The 21548-nt window shown below is 35.5% G+C and overlaps 2 protein-coding genes across 2 annotated transcripts; both read right to left on the bottom strand.

The window, feature by feature from the left end:
• Positions 1-467: 467 nt before the first annotated feature.
• On the bottom strand, positions 468-6672 carry LOC124398884 (F-box only protein 6-like). The gene is made up of 6 exons (XM_046869360.1): positions 6537-6672; positions 4370-4619; positions 3782-3896; positions 3567-3662; positions 3318-3453; positions 468-1194 (listed from the first exon to the last, which is right to left on the bottom strand). Exons 1-6 carry the CDS (start codon positions 6591-6593, stop codon positions 1027-1029), a joined length of 822 nt encoding a protein of 273 aa, XP_046725316.1. The 5' UTR covers positions 6594-6672; the 3' UTR covers positions 468-1026.
• LOC124398885 (F-box only protein 6-like) lies at positions 6546-19978 on the bottom strand. The gene is made up of 8 exons (XM_046869361.1): positions 19889-19978; positions 16601-16720; positions 14602-14851; positions 14338-14452; positions 13996-14091; positions 13747-13882; positions 11322-11498; positions 6546-6672 (listed from the first exon to the last, which is right to left on the bottom strand). Exons 2-7 carry the CDS (start codon positions 16655-16657, stop codon positions 11358-11360), a joined length of 795 nt encoding a protein of 264 aa, XP_046725317.1. The 5' UTR covers positions 16658-16720; positions 19889-19978; the 3' UTR covers positions 6546-6672; positions 11322-11357.
• Positions 19979-21548: the final 1570 nt, after the last annotated feature.

Here is a 21548-nt window from a genome sequence, read left to right as displayed (position 1 = left end):
ACACGTGATGTGATCTCTGAAATCTGATTGCAGCAGCACACTCTAAAGAAACGCCACGAAATGAACAGAATAGATAATTTAATACATAAAATTTTTTATACATATTAATGAACAAAATATATTAAAACGTAAGTCGGCGCATTCTAATTATCTATATTAAAATGCAACTCAAAGATTTTGAGTTTAGGCTAGTAGAGAAGGCTTTGCTGGCCCTGACTGCCCCCCACTGCTCTTTTTATACACAATCATGTTACTAACCTGGTGCCAAATAACAATTAGTTGCAAAATGTTCTTCCAGCTGTTTTTTTTTTAAATGACACTTTTTTTTCAAGCCTTTTGTTGCCCCTTCCCAACTTTTCTGAGAAATGTTGCAGCCATTAAATTCAAAATGACCTTATTTTTCTTTAAAAATGGTACATTTCCTCAATTTAAAAATTATATGTAATTTTATGTTCTATTGTGAATAAAATATGGACAATGTCCTATTTTTTTTTAATCATAATATAAAAAAAGTTAAAACACAAGCGTAAGAATATGCTGTGGAGGCTTCAGGTCCTCTCCATTAGAAGACTTCAGTTATCAACTATATACTAGACTAACTTGAAAACCCACTCGAAGATTTGTTAAAAGTGCCTTTAGATGTTTCCAGAGGCACCTCTATGATTTTAAGAGTTTTAATGTTTAAGTATGGTGCATAGAAATCAAAAATTGTTGAATGTCAATAAACATGGACCCTTTGCTTCTTTCACACTGAAAGCAAAACAATAATAATGGGTTTTGATTCACCAAAGCAAATTACAGATTTAAGTACAAAATATAAGGCAAACGAGATAATTATTCTCCTTTTTGGTAAGATCTCAGGCAATATTCTCAGTCTTTTTTTCTTTCCATAATTTTTCACATTTTTAATTTACACAGCAGGACATATACAGATAATTTATAAATTAGTAAACAAGATAAGCTTGATACATAAATATTCATCATTACACCATAATCATACATTACAAAGACCTGAAAAATTTTCCATTAATTATCAATGTGAACTATATCGGCTTCAGCTGAGGGAAAGATTTCTACGCTACTGTTTGTAACCCGTATTCCATAATGTCCAGCCCAGTACTGTGTGTCTCTCCCTCCATGTTTAAAAAGAATGAATCGAACACCAGGTCCGTAGTCCTTAAATGCATGTGTCATCTAAACAACAAAAAAAGCAAACAAAAAACAATAATATAATTATTATATAAAACAAAGGTTTACAGCTTAGATAAAAAGGCACAATGACTACAAACATTTTTACAAATTAAAAATTAAGTCTTAAATGTCTTTTTAAGAACTAATGTAGACCTTTACACCTTTGCCAGTAGTTGACTTTAATTCTTATTCCAAACTTGTTCAGGGACCCTGTTCACTGATACTTACTCAGTGTCTTTATTTGTAAGGTCAGAAAACATATATTTTAAAAGTTTAATGTTATTACAGCTGTCTGGAAACATTTTTCCTTTCCCCTTTAAACAAAGGATCAAGAAGAACTGGAGAATGGCAATAATGCATGCATCAGTAAACCATTTTAAGAACCAATGCGGGACTGAATTAGCATTACTGCTACATTCTACTGACAATTAATGCCTGCCGCCAAGATTATGAACGCTGTCAGGGAAGAACATGCTTAAAGAAGAGCAAATCATTTGACAGATAAGCTCACAGGCATGCCTACGAGGTTAGTATCACTCAGTTTAAATAGTGAGAAAGAAAAGTCTTATATTTTGTAGTTAAACCTGTGATATATCATTTCTAATTTGACATGACATCAATTTGATTATACATACACTATATGATCAACAATATGCACATACATGACCATCAAACTAATATGTACATCCAACTTTACTGCAGCCAGATTGGAGCCAAGTATTGTATTTTGTATCAGAATGTCTAACATACATTTTCATATATTTTTGTCCATGAATATGTATACAATTATTCCCAATAGTCCATTCTCTTCATTTCACATTGTTTTTCTTGAGCAGAGTTTCTATCCAATTAGATTTCAGCGGTCACATTGCTGTCAAGCCCGTGGAAATTAACAACACAGTCACTTGGTAGCTTTCAATCCATGTGGCTTGTAGTTGTTGCTTGTAACAATCAAGATCGAAACTTTCTTGCTCCAAAGCCATTTAGCTGGGGTCCAGTCACATTTGGCATTTGATTGGATGGTCCGAGCGTGCACTAATCAGATCATGCAAACCACATCTGTAGCAAACTGCACAAGCTCAAAAATATTAAAGTCGATTTAATAGCTGTTTTGTTCAGAGAAGAAATTGATTTGGTCGCAAATATACTTACAAGGAAATTTGCAAGACAAGCTTTTCATCATGTTTTCAATTCTAGATGAAAACCTGGGGTCAATTTATGAGGTAAATATTGGTGCTTCTGCTTGGGATGATGTATGCAGGAAGTGCAGCTGGGGTTGCAGTGACAGGAGACTTGTTGAATTGTGTTAATTGGGTTTCTTGCTTTAGAAATGGCAATCATTCTCGCTGCATGAGACACCCGTCTGCGATGCAGCGCTCTGTTATACTGCGTTTCCGTATGTTGATGGTTTCTATAGCTGCGGCATCATAATGATGGTATTAAGAAGTGGATTATCTCAGGTAGGACACCACTGAAGTCCTAGGTTTGAAATGCATTGCCCACTGCTCTGGTCATATAGTGTACATTTATTTAAATACATTTAACTTTTTTTTTTTTTTTTTTTTTTTTACTTTTGAAGTACATAAAGCCTTACTGAAACTTCTACAACCATACGTTAAAATCATATTTTTTTTTAGCAGTTTTAAGTAGTTATGAAATCTAAATCAAATCCTGATTTCAAGTCCTATCAGTCTGAATCTAATAGCCAAATGTTCCAAATGGTAACTTGTCAATGAAGACTGAATTTACAACTTTCCACTTTCAACACCTTGTGTTCATGCCACAAAGACTCATGCTGTTCAGAAAGGGGAATACAAAAAAGTTTTTGCTATTATTGTGTTTTTGGTAACTGCATGTTGACACTACCTGTATCACCTGTAACATACAGAAATATACAATGAAGTATGATGTCTGTAATAAGGTAAAATTAAATAAATATAGATTTTTCAATAAGCCGTGCATACTGATGCATCATCAAAGCTGTCAGCAGCTATGTAGTCCCTAAGAGATTAGACCATATAGTCCTAGAATCTTTGATGAAATTAGACATAAATATTGAACATTTTCAGTTGAAACATTTTTTCTTTCACATTAGACATTTTCACATGAGATCGAAAGTTACTCACCTTCTCCCACTTCTGATCATTCCATTGTGGAAAAATGACTCGTTCAGGTTGAAATAACTGGATTATCTGCTTCTTGTGATCAAGTAACTCAACATTAATTTCATACAAACTGCCACAGTCCCATCGTGGCGCATACCTGGGCAAAAACAACAACAACAAAAAAGATTTATAAAAGTAGAAGTACAGTAAGAGTAGTTTCACACACTACTCAGCACAGAAAGCAGAGAGGAACAATGATCACCCACTCACCAGTCTGTAATTACAATATCCGGCTGAATTTCATCCATAAACGCAGGACTGTATCCTTCTTTCTCAAGGTCTATCAGCTGACTCTTTATGCATCGCCTGATAAATAAATCCTAGCTGATTACTGTTCATAGATTGCAGATCTCTACTGCATAATGGCTGCTCGTTTCTTTCATTTTCAACGAGAATCTAGAATATAAATGCGATTAGAATTTTACCCATAAGAAGTAACAAAGCATTTTGTTACAGTTTCATCCGGATGAGGCGAGTACAAACGGTCTACCGTCCACCGATCGCCTCCATCTTCCAAGATGGTCCAGCCAGAAAAATTCTCTAGATGAAAGAACATTTTTGACATTACTAGTAGTAAAGTTATCATAACTGACCCACTCACAACAGAATACTGCAAACTACATGTGCCTTTGCCTGTACCTAGACACCGTGTGATACCTTGAAAAATAAAGTACCCCATGTGTCACATGCTTTTGTGTTAAAGCAGAATTATTCTGCTGTTCACCAATTCTTCGGAATGCAGATCACTATGTACTATATAAATGTTACATACTGTATGTACTTTTTGTCTGTATTTGGATTTCAATATCTGAGCAAATGTAACTCTATAAAATGTTTATTTAGTAGTAGACTTTTAGTAACATTCCATTTCGCATAAAGAATATATAGATTTTTTTTTTCCCAAACCCCAACCTTAAATTAACAATGTATATAACATCAATTAGCAAAACGTTTTCCACAATACATGACATATCCGATCTGGTAAAAAACCAACTGTCTAATCATTTGCTCACCATTTGCATTGGGGTTTTTCAGCAGATTATGACGCTTCTTGCATAGAATATAAAAGGTTTGCCAATCTCTTGGGATTCTTTGCATATTAAGAGGCTTGAATCCTTCCCTACGGCATCGCTCTTTCCAAAACGCAGTGCTGTCCACCACTGACTTCCACTCGTTACACACCAGACGACACACACAAATCACCTGCTGGGCCGGGAGGTTCAGGAGAATTTCCTCAATAATATTAAGAGGAAGATCTGGGCACTGTGGTCAACAATGAACATAAGATGACATTTCAGATAAACAGAAATCAGCCATACAGCCATACAGAAATTATTCACTCACCCATGATTCTCATTTGATTCTGAAAATGATAGATCAAATTAGTCCTGCAGTCATAAGGACAAAGGTACGACGAAGGGTTAAAATGTTTATAGAGATCTGAAACTAGCATAACTGGAAACTAGGACATATCCAAATCACAGCGTTTTCAGCAAGAGGAACTGGAACTCCTGTTGTCATCAAGACCAACATGGATGGATCCAAACACAGCATGAAAATGAACATTTTGGAACAATAAAAAAGCAGCCCTGGGCGAATGTTTGGAACCAAGGGAATTTCGGCATCATTACCATTTACCATGGACGTCATGATTGTCTGCCAATTATGAGGAAACGGGTGCGCCTTAAAAAAATAAGTCTCCAGGTGGTGTTCAAACTGCCTGTACACTAGAGAATATCGAGGCTGTTCGAGCTGCCATCGTGAGGAGCGCCATTCGACAGCAAGCCTCACCGCTGTGTAATTCGTTTTGCACATCGCTTACACTTTGACTATTCTTAAAGCTTTTATAGCGAATGCTCATTGCGCACTGCTCCACTGCTTGTTTATAAATAATGGCAAGCGGTTCCAAAAGAGGTCTCACATTGCCGACGCCCCGGGTCACCAACTCCTAGTTTAAAAATTTCCAAATAACCCATGCCACTCAGCAAACGTTTAAAGAGAATCGGTTGCAGTCAGTCAGATAAGCCTGCGTGCAAAATTTCCCTACATGGACATAAGCCAAAGCACTGGCTTAATACAATACAATACTATGAGTAATTATACTACAGTGGAACCTGTTTATCTCGCCGGCCTAAGGGACGCCAAAAAGCGTCGAGATAACCGTTGATTGAGATAAACGAAAACCAATATTTTGGCAATATATTAACGTGCTTGAAATTTATTTATGTACATGATGTGTGTTATTAAATGAGAATGTGCATGCACGTGTTTTTGGAGGTTTTATTTACACAACAGCGTTGCCGCGATTTGATTGATTAGTCATGTGGATTGAGATAACCTGTGATGCGGATAAGGAGGTGGAAGCCGAAGTAAACGCAAACAAAGTTTATTGAGAATACTCAGGAGATAATCCACCAATACTTGTAGTAAAGCAGTAATATCCAGTGGTGCGCTCCGGGAGCGCGGTCCACGAAGTTCTGTGAAAGCAGAGAAAATTTGTGTAGAGAATCCACGGATCTGCGCTATGGGCTTAAATAGGAGATGGGATGAGTGAGTGAATGAGAGTCAGGTGTGTGTGAACAGCATGACTGCGAGGAGCTCTGTGTGGGCGGGGCATGCACAGGAGAAGAAGCAGGGTGCTTCGGGGAATGCCGCCGCAGGAGGGGGTGTGGCAGGGGGATTCCTGATATAACCGATTAAAAAATGCTAAGACAACTTCAAAAACGTCGACTTAAAAGGGTTGGCGAGTTAACCGAGGTCGAGATAAGTGGGTTCGACTGTATTATACTTCTTTAGAGCACTTTGTGTTTTGGAATGGCTGAGCCAAACCTCAGAGTTTAATCTGACTGCAAAATCTAAAAAAATGCTGCTCACCAACATTCTCACCAACAAAGACACATGAAAGAAAAATCACATCTGTTGAACTTTACTTTCAGTATTGACTTGGGGAGAAATAAGTAAAGACTTTTGAAACCTTCAAATAATCCTGAGAACATCTTAATATTTTTCCCTAGTTAGTATGTTTTATTTCTGCAGAGAAACCCGTTTCAATCCTGTTTCCAATCACAGTAAAATTCGCAAAAACATTCTGGATGAATGCTTTTCTGATGACAGTCATAACCTAGTCATAATCAGATAAAGGTCATAATCCAATGTGGAAAAAAATACTTAACAACTTACTACTAGAGGGCATGAATAAGGAGCCTCTATTCTCTGTAGTGACACCTGAGACTTCATCTTGAGGTCCTGGTCTTGTGCTTATAGTCCTGGGTCGCAATGTTACAGCACAACTTCTGACTTATAGCCGAGGCTGATCCTGCAAGTAGACATATAAAAAGGCACAGATTTCGACTTTAAATACATTTTCTAAAACACTTTGTTATGACCCAGGTTTGGGTTGCACAGAGTGATTAAAAACACAGGGTGGTGGATGTAAGATGAATTCGTTAAATATATGGTATTCTGATAGGTAAAGAAATGGAGCAAAAAATAAAATAATTTACAAATAGGGAGAGCATAAAACAGGAGTTATATAATTAAAATATGAGAAGGAAACACACACCAACACAAATGTCAGCCACCAGCCTGCTACTGGTGAACAGAATACTAATATATACTAATACTATATACTATACTATACTAATACTAATATCTTTTTCAAGAGCAGTGAGTAATAGTCAATCAAATGTATTACCACAAAATCCGAGTTAAAAAAATGGCCATAAGTCAAAACCAGTATCACAATGACAAAACAAAGCAACGGAGTTACGTCGCGAAATTGCTAATCGTATTGCGACTACAGATCCGACCGATTATACCGCTTAATTGTGACGTCATCGATCAGAGATGGGCGGGGGTTCAGCACTCTAGCCTAAAGGAAGACATGAACTAGAGAATAGAATGACACCGGAACGGACATAAAGAACTACAAATAACACATACAATCCAAAACAAACGAATTGTAAGACCTTTCCTTGCAAAACTGAAAGGCATTGGTTAGCAACGCCACACTTTTATATATTATATATATATATATAAAAAATATTTTATATATTGCAAAAAAAAAAAATTTTTTTCGATATTAAAGCAAAATGTATATATCAGAAGATTTTTTTGTAAAGGCACTTTGGAGGGACGAAGAATTTGGAATTAGTTAAAATATTTATTTATAACAATTGGATGCAAAGGGTACACGGGATGTCCAAAAATATATGGACACACCATCCTAATTATTGAGCTCAGGTTTCAGACCTGGAGTATAAACCAAAACACACAAATATGCACACAGAAATATTATCTTTATAAACAATCATTAGCAGTAGAATGGGTTGTATTAACAAGAGCGACTACATATATATGGCACTATCCTAGGATGTCACTTTTTGCTCATATAGAGACTGGTTTTTATTACTGTGGGAGGACGCGTTTAGGAGCAGCTCTACACAAACAATGAGTCACCGAGTGCTAATGCACGCCATTGCTTTGCTCTCAACAAAGAATATATATATTTTTTTATTACATATACGTAAAGTACCCAATAGCACTTACATTCTCTTACTGAAGGCTTTCGCACTCTTCAGACTTTAAAAACTGACACGGAAATTACCCCGATAATAAACTGCACCAAACTGCTTAACGGAAGTGGCTCCGGTCCGCGTCACAGAGGAGGCGGGGCTTGTAGACAGCACACGATGCATTTATATTAGTAGTGCTGCTGTAGAAGTGTGTTTATACTTCATTATAATAATAAAATTAAATTAAATAAAATATATGTTCAAATCTGAGTCGGATTATCGTTTTTAAGTCATGCAATTTTTTTTTTGTCAAATGTTGATTCAAATACGCACGCGCGCGCACACACACACACACACACACACACACACATACACACACTATATATATATATATATATATATATATATATATATATATATATATATATATATATATATATATATGATATTTGTGAGTGTCAATATTTTGTGTGAGCACCACTGTTATTTAGCACTGCCTAATCCTCCTGGGCATGGAATTCACCAGAGCTGCACAGGTTGTTGCTGGGATCCTCTTCCACTCCTCCATAATGACATCAAAGAGCTGCTGGATGTAGCTATTCTTGGTACTCACCAGGATGTCGCCACAACTGCTGGACACCATCTGAACCGAACAATTTTATCTTAGTCTCCTGATACCCCAGTACATGGTTCCAGTAATTTATGCTCTGAAACAGGTTGTCTTCAGCAAACTGTTTGTTGGCCTTCTTGTAAGCCAGCTTTAGAAGAGGCTTCCTTCTGGGACGACGGCCATGCAAACAGACTTCTTGCAGTGTGCAGCGTATGATCTGTGCACTGACAAGCAGACTTTCTGCTTCTGCAACCTCTAAAGCAATGCTGCAGTACTCATACGTCTGTTTTTTGAAGCAGCTTCTGCACCTGACACGCAGCACAAGGCCTTAAATTTTTGATCTACCGTTGTGAGGCCTGTTCCGAGTGGAACACGACTTGGAAAACCTTTGTATCGCCACTGTACAGTAACTCAGTTTCAGGGTGTTACTGATCTTCTTATAGCCTTGGCCATCTTTGTGGAGAGCAACAATTCTAATTCTGAAATCCTCAGAGAGTTCTTTGCCATGAGGTGCCATGTTGCCAACATCCAGTGGTCAGTATGAGAGAACTGTACTGCAAGCACCAAATTCACCAAAGATACACACATTTGTATAGTGCTGTCAAGTAGACAAAAACATGAACATGATGAATAGGACATGTGGCTTTGCATGGCCAGCTATTTTAACAATAATGTTGAGTAATTTTCAGAGCACAGTAAATCAGCACATTGACTACAATATATCCAAATTTCATTTCTACAATAATTTCTATAGTATTGTCCCTTAAGAATTTGCACTATTGCAAGGTCACTTTATTGCACTGCAATAATAAAGTAATGTAATGTAGTATTACGTTATTTATTTGCATTATTGCAAAGTCACTTTAACTCTGGACAGGCACAGCAAAGTGTCACTTTAATACCAGCACATGGACACTTTAATGACAATTTCACTGGGACATTCTCTTATCAGATTCAGAAGGTAGGCACCTGGAATGGTTTTCACTTTACAGTTCTGCCTTGTCAGGTGTTCATCTGTAACAATTCTTGCCTTCTTAATGACAAGAATTAATTAATGACAATTGCCAAGATCACCACACGGCATGATAAAACAGGATCTCATGAGCACTTTCCCAGGAAAGGACGACCAAGAGCTACCTCTGCTGCAGAAGATAGGTTTATTAGAATTAACAGTTTTAAAAAGATTTACATAAATGGTTCTTGGAGTTCCAAGTGAAGACTTATTTTTCTTTTAAAAATTAATACCAAACTTAGGCTTTTATATCCAAAATATAATGATTGTTATTAAATAAAAAAAGTTTGTTAAAGTGTCCTTCAGCATTTCCAAAGGCAACCATTGGAGTTTATTTAAATTTATACATATTTAAAATTGTATAATTCTAAAGAGAGTGTATAATTAGAATGTTAAAATACATATATCTTATATATACAGTATCTCATAAAAGTGTGTTCACCCCTCACATTTCAGCAACCATTTTCTTCTCAGGGGACAATATTATAGAAATGTAGAAATGAAACTTGGATACATTTGATAGTAGTCAATGTGCAGCTTGTAAAGCTGTATAGATTTACTGTCCTCTAAAAATATCTCAACATACAGCCATTATTGTCAAAATAGCTGGCTACAAAAGTGAGTACACCCTAAGTGATAACTGCTGTCATGTAACCATGCAAAGCTACATCACATGTCTTATTCATCATGTTCATGTTTTTTTCTACTATACAGCACCATACAAATGTGTGTATCTTTTATTAAAGCAGATAAAATGTAGTGCTTTCTGTACAATTCTCTCACTGGATTTTCAACATGGCACCTAATGGCAAAGAGGATTTGAAAATTAGAATTGTTGCTCTCCACAAAGATGGCCAAGGCTATAAAAAAGATCGTTAACAACTTCAAACTGAGTTACAGTACAGTGGCCAGGATCATACAGAGGTTTTCCAATTCGGGTTCCACTTGAAATACAGGCCTTACAAGGTGGTGTGTCCTCGTGGTGTGCGTCAGGTGTAGAAGCTGGTTTAAAAAAACAGATGCGGAAGAGATTTAGAGGTTGCGGAAGGGGAAGGAAGCCTCTTCTGAAGCTGGCTCACAAGAAAGCCTCCAAACAGTTTGTTGACAACCCGTCTAATAGCATGAATTACTGGAATTATGTTCTGTGGTCTAATGAAAATAAGATAAACTTGTTTGGCTCAGATGGTGTCCAGCATGCGTTTCAATGCCCTGGTGAGGAGTACTAAGAAAATTGTGTCTTGCCTACAGTTAAGCATGGTGGTGGTAGCGTCATGGTCTGGAGCTGCATGAGTCCTGCTGGTACTGGGGAGCTGCGGTATATTAAGGGGAAACATAGATTCCAACATGTATTGTGGCATTCTGAAGCAAAACATAATGCCCTTCTTTTAGAAACAAGATGATCCAGCAGCAACTCTGTGATGTCATTATGGAGGAGTGAAAGAGGAGCCCAGCAACAACCTGTGCAGCTCTGGTGAATTCCATGCCCAGAGGGATTAAGGCAGTGCTGGAAAACAGTGGTGCTCACACAAAATATTGACACTTTGGACACAGTTTTCACATGTTCATATAGAGTGTAAGAAGAAGATGTAGTGGTACTCACTTTTGTTGCCAGCTATTTTGACAATAAAGGCTGTATGTTGAATTATATTCAGCGGACAACAAATCTGTACTATACAAGCTGTACATTGACTACTCTAAAGTATATCCAAGTTTAATTTGTATTGTATTGTCCCTTTAGAAGATATGCTAAAATGGTTGCTGGAATGTGAGGGGTAACTTTTGTGAGATACTGTATCTTATAATTATTACATACGATCAGAAATTATTACCTTCAATTACACATATGTACTTTTTATACACTATCCTTAAGCTGAAGGACAAATTTCCACACTACTGTTTGTAACCCGTATTCCATAATGTCCAGCCCAGAACTGTGTGTCTCTCCCTCCATGTTTAAAACGAATGAATCGAACACCAGGTCCATAGTCCATAAATGTATGAGTCATCTAAAAAAACAAAAATCAATAGAAAGTGATATTGGACAACAGTTAAATAAAATAGTTTCAATTAAAATAAAACAACCAATAAGAGTGAATAAGAGTGAATAAGTGTGAATCTACAGTAATTTCCGGACTATTAAAATTCACGCACTGAATTTTACAAATATTTTTATTTTGAACATAAATACGCCGCACCTGTCTATAAGCCGCAGGTGTCTACACTGAAACTAATGAACTTTACATAGGCTTTAACGAAAGACAGTGCCTGTTACACGGTGTAACGGGTGAAATATATGTTGTGGCGCCTTTAAGAGCAGAGCGCCATTTTGGGAATAACCTGCCGCTGCATTTATCAAATACCGAGATATAAAAAAATATAAAAAGATAAAAAAAAATTAAAAAGGACGAGTTTTGGAAACCTGTCTGTGCTTATATGATTTCTGTTGCAGCTGGAGTTAGCGAGCTCTCCCATGACCCAGACTCAACGGGTTACAACGGCTTGTAACTATATCTAAACAATAGCCTACCAAGAAAGAGTCTGTATCTAAACAATAGCCTACTAAGAAAGTCATTGTTTACTGTCTTCCTCCTTCCTTCCCGGCTATTTCTCTCTTTTGAGAGAGAGTTTATCTTTTAGCAACGTCATGCATTTAAAAATCACCCGAAGCCATGCAGCTCAGAACACAGGTGAGGTACGTTTTTTCGTTTCCGTTCGGAAATTTCATTGGTCTAATGTTTTGGTGCTCAGTTTTTTGGCTTGAAGTTTGTGAAACCGGGAAAAACCCAGGAAAAATTAATAAATTAGTCGCTTTGTTGTTTAAGCCGCGGGGTTCAAAGTGTGGGAAAAATACGGTATATACAATCAGATAGAATCAATAAAAGTACTTAACAGCTTGTTAAAAAATAAGACAGAAATAAAAAATGAGTTTTTTGAAGCATTGCTGAATATGATATGATCAGGGATGGGCAGTATTTATGATCCATGTATTTCAAATACATATCTCAAATATAAAATAGGATTTTGTCATTTGTATTTGATAGGGTTGATATAAATGGCTTCATATTTTCTATCAAGATACTTTAGTTAAGTATTTTTGGAATTTGAAAATAATGCCATCATAAAAATCCAGCCTCTGATTGGTGCCCACTCAGTATTTTGCCCAGACTTGTTGAGATCAGAACAGAAAATTTATCCATATGGAATAAAGTGGTCAAGGTAAGAAATATGCAGGCTGTCAGCTTTCAAATAGGTGTCAAATGATTGATAAATAAATATTTGATTGCCAAGTATTGTACCCTGATTGAAGCTGCTGTTTAGTAGGGTCATGGTTTTGCATACAACTGCATGAATGACTGCCTGACGAATATCATATATTTATGATTAACTATCAAATGATGAATTAGTTAGAAACTAGTTGCTTTGATTACAAGTGCCATCAGTTGTCTTCTTATGAATGACTTGTTTGTCATTGAGTCAGTGTTGCTGATGTAAAGTAGCCCTTCGTTATCAAACACTAAGTAACCAAATAAGGACTCAATTATGAGTCATTCGCAAACTGTTAAACATTAAACTGTTGGCTAATTTAAAACTAACCTTCATCTTGAAGATCACAGGGAATATGTATGTGATTATTTGATCTATTAACTGGTTGCATAGGTAAGACTCAGTCAGAGAAAATCTGTTGCTGTCAAACATTGTTTACTTAATCAACTGAGTCAGCGTAATAGTGAAGGAACTGATTAAATAGGCCAATTGGTGAAAGGTTTGCAAAAAGATTTCATGCTTCCTTGCTAAAGTATTTAGTAATATTTTTAAAATACAGCAGTTTATTCTAATACACTTACATTTTAAAGTATTTGGTATTTTAGTCCAAAGTACATTTTGATGTTTCTTTGCCCAACTCTGGATATGATTTTTGTTTGACTGTCAACATAAAAGTATGACTGAGCAAACTCAAAATCCTTTTAAAACCTGAATCTAGAACTTGCCAACATGGGATTTCCAAAATATACTTTCAATACCATTTGAAATGGAATCCATGCAACAAAGAATTAAGGAGCTCTGAGAGGACAGACCAAGACCAAGTATTATTGTGTATCTGATGACTGTATGTAGACACTTGCGTATACAAAAACGTATGATTTAAGTAAATGTCTATAGACCTTTTCAATATACCAGACACACTGACGTATCATCAACGTCTAATCACTATGAGATTAGAGCAAATCTTCAATAAATATAAATGTGACTTACATTCATCCATTTCTGATCATTCCATTGTGGAAATGTCACTTGGTCGGGACAAAAGAACTGGACTGTCTTCTTCTTTTGAGTGAGCAACTCAACATGAATTTCATACAAACTGCCACAGTCCCAGCGTGGAGCATACCTGGGTACATAAGGCACAATGGAGATTTTGACAAAAACAGTTAAAAGAATCAGAAGGTGTTTTTAAACATTATTTATGACAGAAATAACAAAGGAAACTGAACAAATACTTACCAGTCTGATATTACAATATTGGGCTGTATTTCATCCATAAACGCAGGACTATAACCTTCCTTCTTAAGGTCTATCAGCTGGCTCTTTATGCATTGGCTGAAAATGAATCATACTGTAGCATTTACTGAATTATGAATCGATTATTATACAGATAGCAGGACTCTACGTGTTAATGGTTGCACAGCCCCTGCATTTTTATTTTAAATTGTCATAGTTAGTTTTGGGCCACCTATTACCGGTACTTTTGCATATCAACAGTTTAAAATGATAAGATACAAAGGGGGCTAGACATGCAGTAAGGATGTTCAGTGTGAAAATGTTTGATTGCAATATGAATCTTACCTGTAAGATGTAACGAAGCATTTTGTTACAGTTTCATCTGGATGAGGTGTGAATATTCGATCTACCTTCCATCGATCACCTCCATTTTCTAAGATGTTCCAGCCAGTGAATTTCTCTAGAAGAAAGAACATTTCTGACATTACTTATAATAAAGTTATCATAACAAACCTACTAACTAAGGCAGACTGACTCTGTTCTGTTAACTGAACACTGTATAATGACTGTCATTTAGCCCAGTTTAATTGTTTTTTTTTTTTTGCTCACCATTTGCATTGGGATTTTTCAACAGATTCCGGCGCTTCTTACATAGAAAATAGAACGTTTGCCAATTTCTTGGGACTCTGTTGTTATTGAGGGGCTTCAATCCTTCCCTACGGCATCGCTCCCTCCAAAACGCAGTGCTGTCCACCACTGACTTCCACTCGTTACACACCAGACGACACACACAAATCACCTGTTGGGCCGGGAGGTTTAGGAGAATTTCCTCAATAGCATTAAGAGGAAGATGTGGGCACTGTGTTTAAACAAAGAACAGAACATTACATTCCAGATGAACAAAGATCAGCCATACAGCTCTTCCAGAAAAAATGTACTACCCATTTTGCTGTAACTGTAAAGCTTTAAATTGGTTTTCAAAAAGAGGAACTGGAAATCTTGATGCCATCATGGCCAACATGTAAGCATGCAAAAAATGTTCCTACATGGCCATGAGCTAAAGCACAGAGCAAAAATAGACGTATAAAAAAGGTTTTTCGAAAGCCCAGAATTAAATCCAGCTGGAAATTTCTGTACTTAGCCGAAACTAGCCGTGAACAAAATTCTCCATCTAATTTGGGAGACTCTCGAGAAATAGGAGGAAATGCAAAAATCAAAAGAGAGATATGTGAGATAAAAAACAAACAAACAAACAAAAAAAAGACGATTTGCTATCACCTGTTTCCGGCTGCTGTAAAAACAATTATGGGTACTTTCTGTCTGAGGTAGTTGCAGCGCTGACTGACTTGCCCCGACAGCAATATGTGTGTGGTTTGTTTTTTTTTAGGCGGGAATATGTTAAAGTGACATTAAAAAGCTCAGGAAACAACATGTGCCTGTTAGCGGTTGCACTTATAACCAGACGAAGCTTAATTAGTGGCTTAAAGCATAGCACTATATACACAAACTTAAAGTTAGCATGGATTGTGAGAGTGCTTAACATGTCTGTCTTGCTCTGCCTGACTGCATTATAGAAGAAATAATAGTTTTTTTGACTATTTATTTTTTTGCCTCCCTAGGATTGAAGCTTTTAGATGTAAAACACTAGTTAGCGCTCAGATCATGCTTCTACTACTAGCCTAATACTAATAGAAATACTAATATTATAATACAGTCATCTTTAAAAAATAATAAAACATGACCAAGGTACAATAAGACTAATTGTGTTTATGTACTGCAATACACTTGATGGCACTGAGGTGTGATACGGATAAGGCTGGCACAAGGTTTAAGGGGGTAGGGGTAGCAGTGTCATTTTAAATGTTATAACATGCAGGTAACTACAAGCACAATGTAAATACTTATTTACACGATGCACAGTGCATTGCATTAAAGAATTAGTTGAAATGTTAAAACATAGTCGTTAAACACACTTTATTTAAAGTGGGTCATCATCATATTTACTTAATTTACTGCTCTTCCACATGATTGCAGCTGCGTGACTACATGTGCGCCCTGGACCTGTGATACACACTGACATTGACACTTAAACCCTTTATGGTGTGACACATTCAGGGTTTCTACATCAGCTTTTAACTACATTATTGAACAGCACATGACCAACTCTATTGCTAGGTATTGGTAAGCCTCTGAGCTTTTCACATTGCTCATTGCTTTACTGTTACAAGCAACTCAATCAACAAAGTAGCTGAAAATGCTACTGTACATTATTTTCCTAAATCGTCCTCCCATTCCTCTATTTACTATGAATAAATGAATGAATGAGTAGCGACATTGCAGCGAATGATTCTTGATTCTAGGTGGGATACTTATGAATCAAGCAGCCCTTCATTTTTTGTACTTTTTAAATCATTCTAAGGACATCTATATAATATAGTTTGCTTTAGTTCACGTTATGTACTTGTATGGACTTTGATATGTAACAAAGAAAAAGAGAAATAATCACTATGGGGTAAACAGCACTGAAAGCACTGGATCAGTGAACACTATCATAATTTAGTCACAATGAAAAAATAATAGCCTAATGTGGAAAAAGGTCATAACTCACAACTCGCTTGCATACTGAAAAAGCCATCCTTCTTTGTTTTGGCACCTTAGAAGTCATCTTGAGGTCTTTGTCCTGGATCTCAATGTTATACAGTAGCAACTTCTGATTTATTATCTGGCCCTGTAAGTGTTTATTGAACAAAGAACAGGATTTGCCTTTAATTCTAGATCTGAACTAAATACAAAATATTTTAAGTAATCAAACCTTCATTTCAGCGCATTTCAGGAAAAGAAAATGACACTTTTTTTTTTAAGAAGTCTGCATATAAATTTATATATGCTCTATGTAACTGATACAGAGTAGATCCATTGGAGAATTAGGAAAAACAGTTCCTTAGCAATTAGTAAAGTTAATCAGTTTAATTTATTTTAAACTAAAACATAAAGTTAATAGCTTTTGACATAACATTATTTTTTATGGTTAAGTAGTTAGTGTCATTATTTCCAGGCTTGCTTTGACAAATCGAAACTGTCAGAAATCTGTAGTAAACAGTTTAATTCAAATATATATATATATTTGAATTAAACTGTTTACTACAAATGGCCCAGGGGCATCTCCACCCTTTTACTGACTGGGAAAAACCCAATGGAAATTAGGACATGGATTTCTGACAGTTTCGATTTGTCAAAGCAAGCCTGGAAATAATGACACTAACTACTTAACCATAAAAAATAATGTATATATATATATATATATACTGTATATAAAACCATTAAAAAAAATCTCTACAATTTAATCTGGTTTTCAGTGTTGGAGCCTGTATGTGTAAGATGTAAGCTTAAACTCAGTAACATTCATGTGGCATGCTATTATACACATGTCTGTCATGCACTATTCATTTTACAATTTAGATTTGAAAGCTAGATTTAAAAAAACATCCAAAGTTAATTATGAGTTAATTATGAGTATATTTACATTTACTCAACTACATTTATGATTCAATATATGTACTTTTTACGCCAATATATTTAAATTATGATGATGTCCTCTACCCACATCTGCTACCAGTGAGCGACCTTTTAGCACCTCGTTTACAGTCCAAAAAGAGCTAGAATACGTTCCAAAAAATGTAAGAACCCTCTTTTAAGAGTGAGAGATGCATTAAATTACAGTCAGCTTAAAATATTTGTTTTTACTTTATCTAAAATGATTTACTTTCATTTTATTTGTCCATTGAACACTAATGATGCTTTCATTTGTTAATTTTATATGTTAATTCAAGATACCTTTTTTGAAAGATTGCTTTACTACATTTGCTTGTTTTTCATCTGGTTTTTTTTTCATTCTTTCATGTTGAAAAGGCTGTTGTGTTGATCAGGGTTTAAGCAGTGTTGAAGTGTACAATTTGATTTGAATTTTAGTATAATAAACCTGTTTTTGGCTTTTCACTAACAAGTGTATTGGTGTTGGGGACTAGTGCATCTTTGAGCCTATGCTCAATATGAGCAAACGTACTCAAGCACTGTTAAAGTTAAGATTCTTTAAGTCTTTCACTAACTTCATTTTGGAATTGGTGACTTTTAATGAAGTAAGTTTTGCAGTAAGGCCAAGTATATAGACAAAAGTATTGTGACACCTGACCTTTCCTGTCATATGTGGTTCTTTTCCAAACTGTTACCATAAAGCTGAAGGCATGGGCATACATTTCATTTAACAGTAGGGGGGGACAATAAATATACAATTTCTCATGATTAATTTTTAAAGGGGACACAAATAATAGTCAAATTGTACTTATAAAGACACAGTGTCTCCACAGTGAAAAACATTGCTTTTATCATTATTATTGTAGCATGGAGACTGCGTCATTATGTTTATTTTCAAAGATTTTCTCAGGTTCAATAACAAAGCAAAACAAGGAATTAAAAAAAACTTTCAATTTTTATTTAAAATTAATAAAGACACTTAAAAACAGAATAGAAATTGATTATACAAAAAAATTATACAGTGGGGTCAGTTCGGACGCAGCATAGTGCTCATTTAGTAAATGCACAGATAAACAATATGCTAATTGTGTGTTAATGTTAAATTAACATTATACCAATTCGTCCCAAATAAAACACTGCATGGGAAACGGCTTTGGTGTGTTAGTGTCAGTGCACTATACTACAAGCTATTGTAAACAAGCTAACGTTCACTAGATAAGTGATATTTTAATCGCTAATAGAGCAGATTCATGGAAAATTCCATTGCTAATCAGCATTTTAGCCGCAACTAATTTATGAATGAGTCTGCATCAACTACATTAAAGAGAATCGCTTTATTTAAAGTGAATAAAATACCCTAGTTAATGGAGTTGAACATTAATTGGGCTGCAGACACACACCTGACTCGTGTGTATAGAGTAGGTGAGATGAACTGGGAAACAGGCAGTGGGTCAAACCACTGTGAGGAAGGGGGGGGAACTCAACTGTTTCTAAATGCATTTTTTGCAAGTTTTTTTTCTACTTACACAATTATTTAGGTATGCATACAAATATTTTCCACAACAGAGAGTGCGATATTTTTTATATTTTTTATCTTGGGGCAACACTCGGATGGGGGGGAGGGGACATGTCCCCTCCGTCCCCCCCGGGATTTACGCCCATGGCTGAAGGCACACAATTATTTAGGACGTCTTTGGATGCTTTAGCATTACATTTTGCATTCACTTAAACTAATAGAGCCAAAACTGTTCCAGCATGACGATATCCCTGTGTACAAAGTAAACTCCATGAACATCTGGTTTGCATAGTTTGGAGAGGAAGATCTCGAGTGGCCTGCTATAGAGCTCTGATCTCAACACTAGTGAACACGTTTGGGATGAATTGGAACGCTGACTGCACTAGAGTAGTAGAGAGAGCAAATTGGGACTAATGTGGAATGCGGTGCTCAAAAAACACATATAATAACGTTCTACGATTGTTCATCTTTATAACCAAAAACTAACCTTCTCGATACAAAAAAGCCACGTGTTTTACTTAAAGGGCGAGTCACATAGTCGTGGCTTTTAAGAAAATAGCCGATAATTTGGGGGAATAATTTTTTTTATCCTTCTCTATTAGCTATGTGAATAGTTTGTTCTGGTTGCCAAGTATTAATAAATGTGACGGTTTATCTAAATAAATAAACAGGGAAATTAGCTGTATATGCTAGCAGTGATAGTAATACTGTATATAGCCTACAGTACACTCCAGCATAAAATTGTCTTTACTGCCATGAAGCGTTTTGGTTATATAAACATAGCTAAAAGTACAACACCACAGAATTAATGAAATCATGAATAAAGTAATAAAACTGACAGGTACTTACATGGGTGCAGTAAGGTCCAAATATTTAAAATGGGTGGAAAACAACTGATGAGAAAGTGAAACTATGAAAGATAAATCCACAAGTTGGCGCTCGTGTCAAAGCCCCAGGGAAAGACACACACACACACACACACACACACACACACAGTTGTGCCTTACTTTCGGGTTTGTTTAACAATCAGCCACATGGTGGTATTATTACTGCGGTAATAAAATAAATCCTGATCCCATGCCACTTCTCTGCCTGTGTGAATGAATGTTCTGTCTGGCAGATAATACAAATAATACATTTACTAATAATATTTTTCCCCCAAAAGCTCTCATGGTGTTATCACATAAACAGACCAGGAAATGAACTATTTATGCTAGCAGTACTGTATTTAATCTACATTTCACTCCTATTCCAGCATTAAGGCTAACGTTTTTTAATGCATTAAAACATTTAAGTATTAAAGCCCTATAGCATTTAAGATGAAGGTATGGTACAAATTGGTCGATAATTACAACAAAATAATTAATATTTTGCGTACACAGATAAATGTGATTAACCTGTACTGTATAGAAGTGTGTGTGCGTGCAGAATGGAGGAAATAGTTTAGAACAGCTGATGATTGTGAAAGTGAAACCGTGAATCCAATTTCGCTTAGTATTTAAATAATTTAAAAAATAAAGAAATAAATAATAATAAAAATATAAATAAATAAATAATAGTTGGGTGCCACGTTGACTATGACTCAACTTCAACATGTTGGAGATTCTCCACATGGGGGCGCTCTTAATTATTATTATTATTATTATTATTATTATTATTATTATTATTATTATTATTATTATTATTATTATTATATTATAATTATGATTTGAAAATAAATACAATTAAGTTTTTCACAACCAGGAGGTTGAGGTAAAATTTTATTCATTCAGATTCGTTCGCTGATTCATTAAATAAATATTTCCATATTAAATAATGGCAGTATAGGCTGCATTTAAAAAAGTGGTTACAAATGAGGATACGAATATAATCTAAATCATTTCATAAAGTATTGCATTTAATCTGTTTGTCTGCTTTGTACATTTACTTGGAAGTTGTCATAAACTATATTAGCAATTCTCTCATATAATCATTAATTCACAGCCTGACACATCACATGGACACGAAAATGTAGCTATGTATTGTTTATTATATATAAATGGCTTATTAATACAGATATGTGACTACTGTCAATAGACTTTGTCAAGAAAAGTTAAACAACATATTTGTAAAAGTAGGACTCAGTTTGCAGAAAACAAAAGGGTTTTTATAGTTCAACTACTGTGATTTTTTTAACTGCTCTTGTTCAGACTCAACACTTTGTCTCATTAAATATGTGTGTTCTTTCAATAATCCACCAATGGCATGCTCCAGTGTACACATGTGAAGCAGAGGGATTAATTTACTTAAAAGATAAGCTTGAAAACAACAATTCATGCACAAACAAAACGTAAAACAAAACTTGCTGTAGTTTTCCCAGACTATGCCTTTGGAATAAATGACATTTTGGTTGTTTTTTAATTACTAGGTTTAGCTTATTTTATGAGCCATTGAGCTAGTATCATTCAGAATTGAGATCAAGTCACACTGTTTTCTTAAATATCTAAAAAGGCACTTTGTAATTTGTTAA

Source organism: Silurus meridionalis, chromosome 16 (assembly GCF_014805685.1).
Source record: "Silurus meridionalis isolate SWU-2019-XX chromosome 16, ASM1480568v1, whole genome shotgun sequence".
Taxonomy (NCBI): domain Eukaryota; kingdom Metazoa; phylum Chordata; class Actinopteri; order Siluriformes; family Siluridae; genus Silurus; species Silurus meridionalis.
Note: the sequence above shows the minus strand (reverse complement) of the source record. Positions and strands in the feature narration are given on the sequence as shown.